Consider the following 13,756-nt stretch of genomic DNA (forward strand, 5'->3'; position numbering starts at 1 on the left):
AAAAGGTGGCATGCTGCAAAGCCTTCTCGACCACACCACTCAAAAATGGGAGAGCACTTTTGATTCTGCTTAATTGAAAAAAAACCTTTTGATTATTTTATTACGATTGTTGTGTTTTTAACTTTCGATAACGTTAAGATGGCGCTGTTAATAAAAGCGAACTGCTACACGATCGACGTTTAGTTTGCAAAGCTACTTAAACAGCATGCATGATTCTAGCCAACTTAAAAGAATTTTTACTGCTTGATTATTTTTTTTTTACGATTGCTATTTTTTTTTAACTTTCGATAGCTTTAGGATGGTGCTGTTAATAAATTAAATAAAAAACAAGTTTTTTTTAACTACAAGTAAGGAGCGACATTAAAACTCAAAATGAACAGAAATTATTCCGAATATGAAAGGGGTTGTCCCCTCCTCAACGCTTCGCTCTTTACGATAAAGTTTGACTCTTTCTCACAACTCTACTTTTTAAAACAATGAAAAACTTTATCGCAAAGAGCGAGTTGTTGAGGAGGGGACAACCCCTTTCGTATACGGATTTTTTTTTAAGTTTTAATGTCCCTCCTTACTTGCAGTTAAAAAAAATTGTTTTTTTATTTGATTTCTGAACGTTTTTGAATTAATGCATGCTTTTATTCTGGCTCACCGCACATGAATAATTAAAGCGAAATTTGCATATTATTTTTTTCTGGCTAAATGGCTTCTTCATAGTTTTGATCGGATGATTTTGATAAAAAAAAGGTGGGGAAGGAGGCCTAGTTGCCCTCCAGTTTTTGGTTACTTAAAAAGGCAACTAGAAATTTTTGTTTTTTTACGAACGTTTTTATTAGTAATAAATGTACGTGTGTTATGAATTAATTTCCGTAACGAACTTCTATATTTAAATATTTCTATTACGTATATGAGGGGATTCACCCCCTCTTCAATACTTCGCTCTTTACAGTAAAGCTTAAATTGTGGCCCAATTTTTTAAGAATGACCCCTGAGTCACAAAGGCCGTAGAATAAATAGTTGAAGTTACTAAAAACACTTTAGCGTAGAGAGCGAGATATTGAGGAGGAGACGAACCCCCTTATATACGTAATAATTTCTGTTTGTTTTAAGTTTTAATGCTGCTCCTTACTTCCAATTGACAATTTTTCTTTCTTCTCATGTTTTTTTTTAAGTAATGCGAGAAAATCCTGCACCTCCTTCATGGAAATTCTCTTCCCTCATGATAAATTCCTCCATAAAAAGATCCTCCCATGTAACCCCTTCCCCTCGACTACCCCACCAAAGTGAAAAAGTTCCCCTGAAAATATCCGTACACTTCCCAATAACCATTATTATGTGTAAACAATGGTCAAAGTTTGTAACTAGCAGCCCCTCCCTCGGGGACTGTGGGGGATTAAGTCGTCCCCAAAGACATAGTTATTAGGTGTTTCGACTATGCCAAACAAAATATTTTACCTTCTGACTTTGGGGAAAAAATGAGCGTGGAGGTGGCCCAGGTACCTTTCAATTTTTTAGGTCACTTAAAAAGGGCACTACAACTTTTAATTTTCATTAGAATGAGGCCTCTCGTGACATTTTAGGACCACTCAGTCGGTACGATCATCCCTGGAAAAAAACGAAAAAAAAAAACCAAAAAACAAATAAACACGCTTCCGTGATCTGTCTTGTGCCAAAAAATACAAAATTCCATATTTTTGTAGATAGGAGCTTGAAACTTCTACAGTAGGGTTCTTTGATACACTGTATCTGATGGTGGGATTAGTGGCAGTTAAGATTCTATGACTTTTAAGGGATGTTCCCCCCTATTTTCTAAAATAAGGCAAATTTTCGTGGGCTTGTAACTTTTGATGGGTAAGATCAAACTTTGCGAAACTTATATATTTAAAATTAGCATAAAAACGCAATTCTTTTAACGTAACTATTGGTATCAAAAATTTTATTTTTTAGAGTTTTGGTTAATATTGAGCAGGGTCGCTCCTTACTATAGTTTGTTTGCACGAACTGCTTGAAAGCGAATTGCTAGACGATCGACATTTAGTTTGCAGAACTACATAAACAGCATGCATGATTCTAGCCAACTGAAAAGAATTTTCCAACTGAAGATACGCTGAATCTGATGGTGTGATTAGTGGCAGTTAAGATTCAATGACTTTTAGGGGATGTTTCCCCCTATTTTCTAAAACAAGGCAAATTTTCTCTGGATCGTAACTTATTATGGGTAGGATTAAACTTTTTGAAACTTATATATTTAAAATCAGCATAAAAATACAATTCTTTTAATGTAACTATTGGTACAAAAATTCTATTTTTTAAAGTTTCGGTTAATATTGAGCAGGGTCGCTCCTTACTACAGTTCGTTAGCACTAGCTACTTGAAAGTGAAATGCTACACGATCGACATCTAGTTTGCAGAGCTACATAAACAGCATGCATGATTCTAGCCAACTTGAATAGAATTTTTATCGCTTGATTATTATTTTTCTTTACACTGTAGTATCATCGGATTAATTTTATTTTAGTTTTCTATCTGGTTTTATTTTCGACAAAGAACTTGAATTAACTTAGAAAGAAAAGTAGGATATAATACCAAGCACCAGATCGCATGTTCTATTTATAGCCTACGAATTTTTATGAATGAGAAAACTAATTAACAAAGAATTCACTGGCGAAACTGTCTTTTTAAAGAGTGAATTTGTTGGGACTTCAAGCTCTAGTCTCAGATCTGCAAGGACCTCAGTTTTACGTAAATGGTAACTACTTTTTAATTCAAACTTAATTCAGATGTCATAGAATACAGAAACTATTACGATATAAAAATGAATTCGTTAATTTCATTCAAATCCAAACGCGGCCATACAATACAGTATTCTATAATACACACCAAAATACAATAACGTAAGTGCTGGTCATCTCTCCCCCCTAAAAATAACAACTACAAAAATAAAATAGAAAAACTTAAATCGCTCTCCTTTCTGTACGACTTCACTATTATATTTACGAATCTGAACGATTGCCCTTTTTAAAGTCGTCTCCAGGATCACTGAGAACTCCAAAATATCCCGATCAAACAGACCAGAATGTCTTTTGTAAGAGTAAGTCAGTTGAGACTTTGGACATGGGCTTCATTTCCGCACCGATTTCAATTTTAAATAAATTTAAATTAAACGAAATTTCGATTGGCTCAAGAAACAGCAATACAAATTCGATTTTTTTGATAGAACAATTTTCCTTTACCTAGCTACTATGTATTTTTTCTATTGCTTAAAAGCACGTGGAAGGAATTTGAATAGCTCGGATAAAATACTGAAAATAAGAAGACATCTTGTAAAGACGAACCTCTTGTAAAGAGAGAACCACTATAGCATTTTAATGGCAAATTAGTACAGCTATGGTAACTAACATTGCAATTGTTTTAACTGTTGCTGTATAAATACAATTATAAATAGTCCAAAGATTTGAGCTACAGGAAAAAACCAAGTAGGAAAAAAAATCAAACAGTTCGTGGTAACGAATTGTAGTAAGGAACGACCCGACTCAATAGTAACCGAAACTCTTAAAAAACCTAATTTTAGTACCAATGGTTACATTAAAAGAATCACATTTTAATCCTGATTTTAAATATATAAGTTTCATCAAGTTTAGTCTTACCCAACAAAAGTTATGAGCTGGAGGAGCAACCCATCAAAAGTTACGTGGGGGGATCTTTCCATGGGGGAATTTATCATGAGGGAAGAGAATGTTCATGAAGGGGCGCAGGATTTTCTAGCATTATTTAAACAAAAAAGACAAAATAAATAAAAAAAAAGGTTCTTTTCAACTGGAAGTAAGGAGCAGCATTAAAATTTAAAACGAACAGAAATTATTACGTATATAAGGAGGTTCGTCTCCTCCTCAGCACCTCGCTCTTTACACTAATGTATTTTTAGTAATGTCAGTTATTTATTCTACGGCCTTTGAGATTCAGGGGTCATTCTTAAAGAATTTGGACAAAATTCAACCTTTAGTGTAAAGAGCGTAGTATTGACGAGTTGGCGAACCCCCTCATATACGTAATAAAAATATAAAAATATAGAAGTTCGCTACGTAACTTACGTATATTTGTTGCTAATAAAAACGTTCGTAAAAAATAAAAAGTTTTAGTTGCCTTTTTAAGTAATTAGAGGGCAACTAGGCCTCCTCCTCCACCCCTTTTTTATCAGAATAATCCGATCAAAACTATGAAAGCCATTTAGCCAAAAAATTACGGTGAGCCAAAGTCAAAGCATGCATTCATGAAAAACGTTCAGAAATTAAATAAAAAGAAACAAGTTTTTTCAACTGAAAGTAAGGAGCGACAATAGAACTAAAACGAACAGAAATTAATCCGTATATGAAAGGGGTTGTCCCCTCCTCGACGCCTTACCCTTTACGCTAAAGTTTTTATTGTTTTAAAAAGTAGAGTTTTGAGAAAGAGTCAAACTTTAGCGTAAAGAGCAGGGCACTGAGGAGGGAATAACCCCTTTCGTATACGGAATAATTTCTGTTCGTTTTAAGTTTTAATGTCGCTCCTAATTTTCAGTTTAAAAAACTTGTTTTTTTATTTAATTTAGAAAAAAAATGAAAGGAAACTATGAAAATTTGCAGCCAGGGAATAAATGAAAATCAAAACATGCTTCGGCAAAGACCACCGCCATGCCGTGACGCCACTAATCAGTTTTTTTTTTATTTGGCCAAGAGGGTAGAATGGATGGTAGGAATGTTAAAGAGCAAATAACTTTTATTCTTTTATTCGGGGGGGGGGGAGATAGAATGTTTTCTAGGAAAAATCAAAATTTGCCTATATTTATTTTTTTACAAATATGGCAGAAATTTCGGGGGGAGGTTTAAACCCAGGATATCCACCTTCCTGGATATAGCCTTTTGTAGACTAACTGCTAGTTGGATATTTGGACTGCGGGGAATAAGCCCGTCTGGTCATACCCCGAAGAGAGATGTTTTTAGAGATTGGAGGATCGGTAGGAAACAAAAAGACGGGTTTGAAATGTATGTATGCATTCAAAAGAGATCGTGTCACGCAATAAAACTTTGATGAAAGAGTGGGAAAACTAAATAACAATCATTGGCTAGTTTTAATGTTTCTAAGAAATTGTAGGTTGTAAAAACATTTTCCTTTGTTTAAAGTGCTAAGGACGTCAAAATAAAACAGGCTTTGCTCCGTTTACGGTTTGAAAGCTACAATTTTCTAATGTTATTCTTTGGTTCTTTCAAACTTACGAATCTTTTTGGGTGTTATTACAGTTTCGTCAGTGTTGTCATGCTCAAGTGTTAGAACGAATAAGCAAAAATAATTAATGAAGTTTGAAAACGCCTTTCTGTTCGAAAGATTCAATTATTAACAATTTGTTGATTCCCCAGAGAGAGCAATATCTTCATAGGAAAGACACAAATGTTTCCTATGAAGATATGTATCTCTATGAAGATAGTGTATCTTCATACACTATCTGAAGCTGTTTGATGCCACATGTTTTTTAGTTGATTTTTGCTAATTTTTCACTCATGTTTCTTTTTTAAATTTGGCGCCTACTTTTACCAAAAAATGCATAGCTGCTTATGGAGTCCTTCTTTATTAAGAATTAAATAAAAAAACAAGTTTTTTTTAACGAAAAGTAAGGAGCAGCATTAAAACTTAAAACGAACAGAAATTTTTTCGTATATGAAAGGGGCTGCTTCCTCCTCAACGCCCCGCTCTTTACGCTAAAGTTTGACTCTTTCTCTTAACTCTACTTTTTAAAACAGTAAGAAACTTTAGCGTAAAGAGCGGGGCGTTGAGGAGGAAGCAGTCCCTTTCATATACAAAGTAATTTCTGTTCGTTTTAATTTTTAATGCTGCTCCTTACTTTCAGTTAAAAAAACTTGATTTTTATTTAATTTCTAAACGTTTTTGAATCAATGTATGTGTTGATTTTGGCTCTCCGCAGAGGAATAATTAAAACGAAATTTGTATTTTTTTTTTTGGCTAAATGGCTTTCTTATAGTTCTGATCGAATGATTTTAAGAAAAAAGAAGCGGGGGAGGAGGCCTAGTTGCCCTCAGATTTTTTGGTTACTTAAAAAGGCAACTCGGACTTTCAATTTTTTACGAAGTTTTTATTAGTAGAAGATATACATAACTTATAAATTAGCTTACGTAACGAATTTTTGTATTCTCATGTTTTTATTACATGTATGAGGGAGTTCACCCCCTCGTCAGTACCTCGCTCTTTATACTAAAGCTTAAATTATGTCCCAATTCATTAAGAATGACCCCTGAGTCACAAAAGCCGTAGAATAAATAGTTGAAATGACTAAAAATACTTTAGCGCAAAGAGCAAGGTATTAGAAGGAAGTGAGCCCATCATATGCATAATATTTTCTGTTCGTTTAAAGTTTTAATGCTGCTCCTTACTTCCAGTTGAAAAAACTTTTTCATATTTATTTTTTCATTTTTTTTTTTAAATAATGCTAGAAGATCCTGCGCTCTCTTCACGGAAATTTTCTTCCCCATGACAAATTCCTCAATGGAAAGTTCCCCAACATATCCCCCTCTTCTCAGACCCTCTCTCCGACGAAAAAATTCCCTGAAAACGTCTGTACATTTCCCAATAACCATTACTATATGTAAGCACTGGTCAAAGTTTGTAACTTATAGCCCCTCCCACGGGGACTGTGGGGGAGTAAGTTGTGCCCAAAGACATAGTTATAAGGTTTTTTGAATACGCTGAATAAAATGGCTATCTCATAATTTTGATCCGTTGACTTTGGAAAAATAATTAGCGTGGGAGGGGGCCTAGGTGCCCTACAACTTTTTTGGTCACTTAAAAAGGGCACTAGAACTTTTCATTTCTGTGAGAATGAGCCCTCTCTTAACAATCTAGGACCACTGGATCAATACGATCACCCCTGGAAAAAAAAACAAAAAAAACAAACAAACAAATAAACACGCATCCGTGATCTGCCTTCTAGCAAAAAATACAAAATTCCACATTTTTGTAGATAGGAGCTTAAAACTTTTTACAACAGGGTCCTCTGATATGCTGAATCTAATGGTGTGATTTTCGTTAAGATTCTGTGACTGTTAGGGAGTGTTTCCCCCTATTTTCTAAAATAAGGCAAATTTTCTCAGGCTCGTAACTTTTGATGGTAAGACTAAACTTGATGAAACTTATATATTAAAAGTCAGCATTAAAATGCGATTCTTTTGATGTAGCTATTGGTATCAAAATTCAATTTTTTAGAGTTTTGGTTACTATTGAGCCGGGTCGCTCCTTACTACTGTTCGTTACCACGAACTGTTTGATTTAATTCCAGATTGTCCTAATTTTTAATTATGATTTTTTATTATCATTATGAAGGCAGCTAACCAAATCAAACAGTCAGAGTATACTTCAACTGTCCTTGGTACTTTAGGAAAAGAAATATATAAAGAAATATATAAAGAAATATCAATATAAATATTGATATAAAAAGGTCCAATTCTGCCTATCTGTGTTAGCCAGAAACATTGAAGCGTTAAAATAAAAATGGAAACCTTTTAAGTTATATTTTAACAAAAAGAATATGAGACAAGGGATTAAGCCAACCCATTGAACTCACTTTGATGAGGGATTTAAGTCGGAGATGATGAAAAAGCGTCAACAACTTCCTTCTTAATAACCACAGTCATGCTGAGGTAGACAAATTTCAATGGGAGGTTTAGAAAGATCTTCTTCAAGAAACGTTTTTGATGATCCTTTAAGTTTGCCCATTGATAAAGTTTTTGAGCAAGAAATTTTGTTTTATTATTATTTTTATTTTTTGTTAAAAATTATTACTTTGCACAATAAGGAATTTTAGACTTAAATTTGTGTTCTGTGGCATGAAAAACACACTTTTAAAGACAAATGATCAATCATAGTTAAATAACAGTACTCACACTTGGAGAGAGAGAGAGAGAGAGAGAGAGAGAGAGAGAGAGAGAGAGAGAGAGAGAGAGAGAGAGAGAGAGAGAGAGAGAGAGAGAGAGAGAGAGAGAGAGAGAGAGAGAGAGTACTGCATAGTCTACAAACTAAAAAAATATGTATATATATACATATAAAAAAATTGAGTATTACCAGGGAACGCTCTCGTTGGACACGTGCCAGACCTACATTCATGTGGAATGGCATGATCTAACGTGTAAGGCCAAACTGGGACTTTTAGTGGTGGTGTACTTAAGCTTGAATCCCAAGCAAAACCATAGTCTGTAAGCACTTCATATTGGGCATTTCTTCCTGGCTTTAAGTGAGGAGCTCTCATCCCAAGAATGTCATCCTTTTCAACATCAGCCCATCGACGAAGCATTTCGCGCATTCCAACTGCTTCATTTACCCATTCGTTGTAGCCAGCATCTTCTAGCCTACTACTGTGGCTAAAATGAGGAAATAATATCATATAATTTAGATTTAGCAATCTTCTAATAGTGTGCAAGATATGAGCTGCAGAGTATGAAAAATAAAGAAAAAGAAAACAATAGAGCACGGTTTAGCACGAATATGGACAACGATACGGGCTAACTCAACATGGACAAATAACAATTATATAAAAAACTATAGATATGTCTCTTACTCCCACCGTTTATCCGTGGCATTTAACACTTGGAAAACTATAGGTTCTATAACCATCTTAGTTCTATGACTATCTACCTTAGTTCTTCTGCCCTATGATTGACGCATGAACGAATAATAGATAGACTTATCTATTAACAAATAAACCAGCATCATTTTTATACAATTCTAATTGGGGGTTAATGCCAGATTTGCCTCTCACTCAATTGGACTATGCAATGTAATGTCAAATATGTCTCTAGAGTGTCAGTCAAGGGTGACATAGAGTCAGAAACTTTTCCTGGAAATTTACTTTTCTAGTAAAAGCTAGCAAAGCAGTCTATTAGTCCAAATCTACTGACCAAATACAGGTTTTTGGACCGCGGTGGCAGTCAAAGTAAATACTTTCCATATTTGAAATAAATGGTAAGCAGCTGTTACTTTTTTTTCTGAGTGAAGCAGTCCAAAACTGAGGGATGTAAAGAAAACTTGGTAAGACAAACGCCATTTTGCAATCAGGGACTTGAGTCTCGCCTTGCTCTGGAAAAGCGTTCCATATACAGAACAAACTTTTTTAACGGCATCAGCAATAACGAATACGCGTGTTCTGGTGCTTTTGAATGATACATCAGTTACGACTCTAAGGTAAGTCAACAGTTGAATAGGTTTAATTTCCGTATCTTCTAGTGTAAAATGAAAACATAATTAAAAAGTATAAAAGAGAAAGCGGAAAACATTGAAAGATGTTTGTCAGTTCTTAAACACTCATCGTCCAAAATGGGTCAGCATTTGACTCAGACTACTCATTTTAGCAGCCACTCAGTCCAACAAAATTGACAAAAGACTTCAAGGATTGGCTAGAATTCATTGGCTAAAATTCTTTGGCTGGAATTTGTTGGCTACAATTTCTTGGCTACAATTCATTGGCTAGGATTCGCTGGCTACAATTCGTTGGCTACAATTTGTTGGATACAAATCGTTGGATAGAATTCGTTGACTACAATTCGTCGGATAGAATATTTTGGCTTCAATTCGTTGACTAGAATCTAGTTTGACCGGAATTATGGTCTCTATATGCCTTACCCCATCTACCCAAAGGAAAGCAACCTTCTTTTTTTTAGCAGTTTGCATCGACCAACTGGCCGAAGAGGATTCAGAGGAATGTTTGATTTATGGAGGATTAAAAACACTGAAAAATGTGCTTGGGATTTTTGACTGCTATTAAAAAGCAGTCGTTTTTGAAAGGAAGATTTTGTTAGACATCCTAGACACAGTAAAGGAAATTCTGATATCTTTAGCTTTAATTTCTAACTGTTGCTGTACTGAGTAAACAGGATATGACACGTCTTAGAAATAAAGACACTTCTAAACATATTTTGAACCAACTAAAATAAAAGAAAACGGATTGAACCAACTGACAACATCTTTTTCTGTTCGAGAGGGTGGAAAATATATTTGAGTTTTGAAGCAACAACAGAAACTGACAATCAGGACCTGCTTGATAAAAATTGTGAGAGGAAAAAGGAAAAGGAAAAAAATACTGAAAGTATTATAATAACTAGGTTATCTTAGACCAGTCTTTTATCTTAGATACTTTCGTGTCATTCCAAATTTGTTTATAAAGATGAATATTTGTAAGCGGTTCTAAGGCTTAAATTTTTTTCAATGGTAGATGGTGCTACTTTTTCTGCTAGAGAAACTTCAGTTTATGCTCTTACCAGTGACTCTTTCTTTAACTAGAAACTTCAGTTTATGCTCTTACCTAAAGAAAGCGCTACTTTTGTTAGGCACTACATTGCTCTTACTATAACATCAGGAAGTCACTTGCTACGATGAACTCTGCTCCTAGTTCTGGGGACTAGCCTTTAAATACCTTTGGTACTCAAGAGCTTGTACGAAAGAGTTACATTTTACTTCCTTTTCACATAGTTTGAGCTTGAATACGTAAAAAATTGAAGCCTTAGAACCATTTACAAATATTCGTATTTATAACAGATTTGGAATGACATGCAAGTCTTGGATAATTCCAAGATAAAAGACCGGTCTGAGATAACCTAGTTACTTAATACTTTCAGTATTTCTTTAGCTTTCCTTTTTTCTTTTGGTTCCTCTCCTTCTCCTTTTTATATTTTTCTTTCTTTTCTTCAGTGCCTGAAAAGGCTGATGGTGCATTTTGAAAGGGTTTTTAAGATATAATATACTCGGAAAGTTTCATCTTACTTTATTTAACTAAAATTCCTGTTATTATTTTAGAAGCCATTGTAGATTCACTGCAATCCTGATACGGTACCTGGGACACCCAGCATTGGAAAACCACAAGAGAAAATATTTCTTTTTATTAAACTAAGGAAATTATAGCTGCTGAGCCCCCCCGCCCCTTCCTCTGGGTATGCACGTGGCTCTACAAATAAACTAGCTAATATACAAGGCCTTTATTATATTGCTTATTTGTAATCCTAGTGGCAGTTGAAACTCACTCATTCAGCTAATGTCCATGGAATATTTAATTATGAATAAATTGATGCTATGGAATATTATCACGTTCCCACTCAATATATTTTAAAACCAAAATCATTCAAGCTTCACTTCTTGCAGCCAACAATACATTGAACAATCTACCACAGATAGTTTACTGCACTGGAATGTCTACGTTTTATGTTGAATTTATTTTAATATACTCAGTATATATTGCGAGATGCTAAATTAATATAATAAAGACCAGAAAATTCATACCCACGCCCTTAGAAGATCAAAGACTGTTTTATTCACCAGAACTCTTATTTAAAAATTAAATATTCATTTGGTGTGGAATATTATTCTAAGCTATTTTAAGCTAAACTAAACACTAAGTTATAACAAAGGGATTGATCAACCCCTGCAACAACAGCTGCAACAACAGGGGTTGATGCAACAACAGCTGCAGCCTTGTAAAGAAGCAACCACACTCCATAGTAACCGAAAGTTTAAGACCCATTTTGAAAGAATTATCAACCGAGAAAAATTCAAAGTTTCAAAGTGGTTCAGGAATGGAGATTAGTATTTATATTTGTCTAAATGGTAAAATGTTGCTCAGAAAATGAATTAAAAAATCAGCCTGGGATGCAGATTACTCTGGTCCTAGGTATAGTTTAAGAGTTTATTATGCGGCCCACACTCTTGAAGAGTGCTGCTACCTGCTTTCACGGGGTATTTTGAGGGTATTTTTATTTTGATACCCATGAGCTCCTGAGGATCTTGTGAACGAGTTTAAGAAGGAAAACTGCCCAGTTTCGTAAATATGCTAATTAAGAGGTAAAAGAAGAAGAATATATATATTAATCAAATAGTTCATGGTAGATAGTCATTTGATCCAGCATGGATGAAAAGTTCTAGGGAGGGGGCTGTCACTTACGCAATTCGCCCATTGTTCATATATAGTATTTCTTATTTGGAAATTTTTCCAGGGGAATTCTCTGTGGGGGGATTTTTCATGGAGAATAGTTTCGTGGGGGAATTTTTCAGGGGAAGCTGTGCACAGATGAGGGAGGGTAGGCAATTTCCTAGCATGATTTGAAAAATGATCATAAATTAAATGAATAAAACAAGTCTTCTCTTCTGAAAGCAAGGAGCAGCATTAAGACTAAAAAAAAACAGAAATTATTCCACATATGATGGGGCTGCTACTGTCCACAATTCCTCCCTCCCTAAGTTTTGACTTATTCTCTTAGGAAGGGCCTCTTAGCTTTTGTACACATTTTGTTGATCCTTGCTTAATCTTCTCAAGTGCATCAATGTCATTTTGAAGGTCAGGTCTTATTGTCGTGTAGCCATTCAATGATAGGCCAAACAAGAGATTTGAATAGAGTAGAAAAAATCTGAAAATCGCTTAGGGTGAAGTTATTAGCCTATCCATGACCAACTGAAAATGAGTGGCAGAGGTATTGGCATTGACAAATGCTTTTTGGAAGTTGGCTCGACTTTAAAAAATTACAAAAATAGTCAAAATATCTAGAAAATTTATGTATTTATATATTTCAACTTTAATATATATCCGTAATCAATGCATACCATGTGCTTATTGCCCAAGTATTTATTTTCCACTACCGAAAAACCTCTGCACTTCTCTCATGTTAAGGGAGAGTATGAAAAACAAAGAAACAAAAGGAAGTACAAGAAGTACAAGAAAAAACAAAAGAAGTATACATGGAAAACTGACAAGGTAGACACAGATAGAGCATACGAGTACTAGCTAGAAACGAATGAGAGGTGCTTAAGCGTTTTAAACTATTTCATCAGTTGAAGTTGGTTGAGTTAAACCAGGTGAAATTTCAAAATAGAGGCGTTCCCACTATAAAGACCTTAGGTCATTATTATAGAGACCTTAGTAACCCAACGGGAGCCACCCAATTTGTAATTAATTTGTCGATACTCTAGGAGAAATACTACTTAACGAGTAGATGATCTTTTAAATTTATTACCTTTTTAGTTTTATTACCTTAATTTTTCAATTTCTAGACTTACTAATCTAATTGTTTTAAAAAATATTAAATCTGGCAATATTCCATCCCCTACCCCTCAAAAAAGCTTGTTCTAGTATTTGTTTTAATTTTTGCAGCCATGATACATTAAACTAAGCAAACAAATTTTGAAATCAACCAAATTTAGTGAGACAACTGTTATAGGTTATTTACTAGTATGCTTACTATGAGATGTAGGAGCTTTTCAATTGGCCATTATTTCATCAGTACTAGGAGAAAAAATTGTAACGTGATACTTACCTTACACTATACACACCAATTTCATGACCTTCAGAATGAAGCTGCTGCACCATTTGGTAATTAGTGTATTCATGCGCAACAAAGAATGTGCCGCCAATAGGGCAGCCATTCGGATTTGTTCGATTCGCAAAAACTTTACGATAGCTTTTGATGTTCAACTCATTTATTGCATCGTCGAAGGTTATCAGTATCATTTGAGGTGTCTGAAAAGAGGGTTTTTTTTTTTACTTAAGATTAAATAATAAAAAAACTAGCTTTTTTTTTAACTGAAAGTAAGGAGCGACATTAAAACTTAAAACGAACAGAAATTGTTCCGTGTATGAAAAGAGTTGTCCCCTCCTCAACGCCCCGCTCTTTACGCAAAAGTTTTTTTTATTGTTTTATAAAGCAAAGTTGTGAGGAGGAGCCAAACTTTACCGTAAAAAGCT

General features: G+C 34.5%; 1 protein-coding gene across 1 annotated transcript in view; it reads right to left on the reverse strand.

Moving 5' to 3' along the window:
* LOC136024788 (chitin deacetylase 8-like) overlaps window positions 1-13,531 on the reverse strand; it is a gene marked incomplete at its 5' end in the record, with an annotated part of 25,913 nt that extends 12,382 nt beyond the window's left edge. The window contains 2 exon segments of the mRNA XM_065700249.1: window positions 8,101-8,396; window positions 13,329-13,531. Coding sequence (XP_065556321.1) covers window positions 8,101-8,396; window positions 13,329-13,531 — 499 coding nt within the window.
* Between the last annotated feature and the right edge of the window lie 225 nt (window positions 13,532-13,756).

The sequence above is a fragment of the Artemia franciscana genome, chromosome 3 (assembly GCF_032884065.1).
Source record: "Artemia franciscana chromosome 3, ASM3288406v1, whole genome shotgun sequence".
NCBI classification, from domain to species: Eukaryota; Metazoa; Arthropoda; class Branchiopoda; order Anostraca; family Artemiidae; genus Artemia; species Artemia franciscana.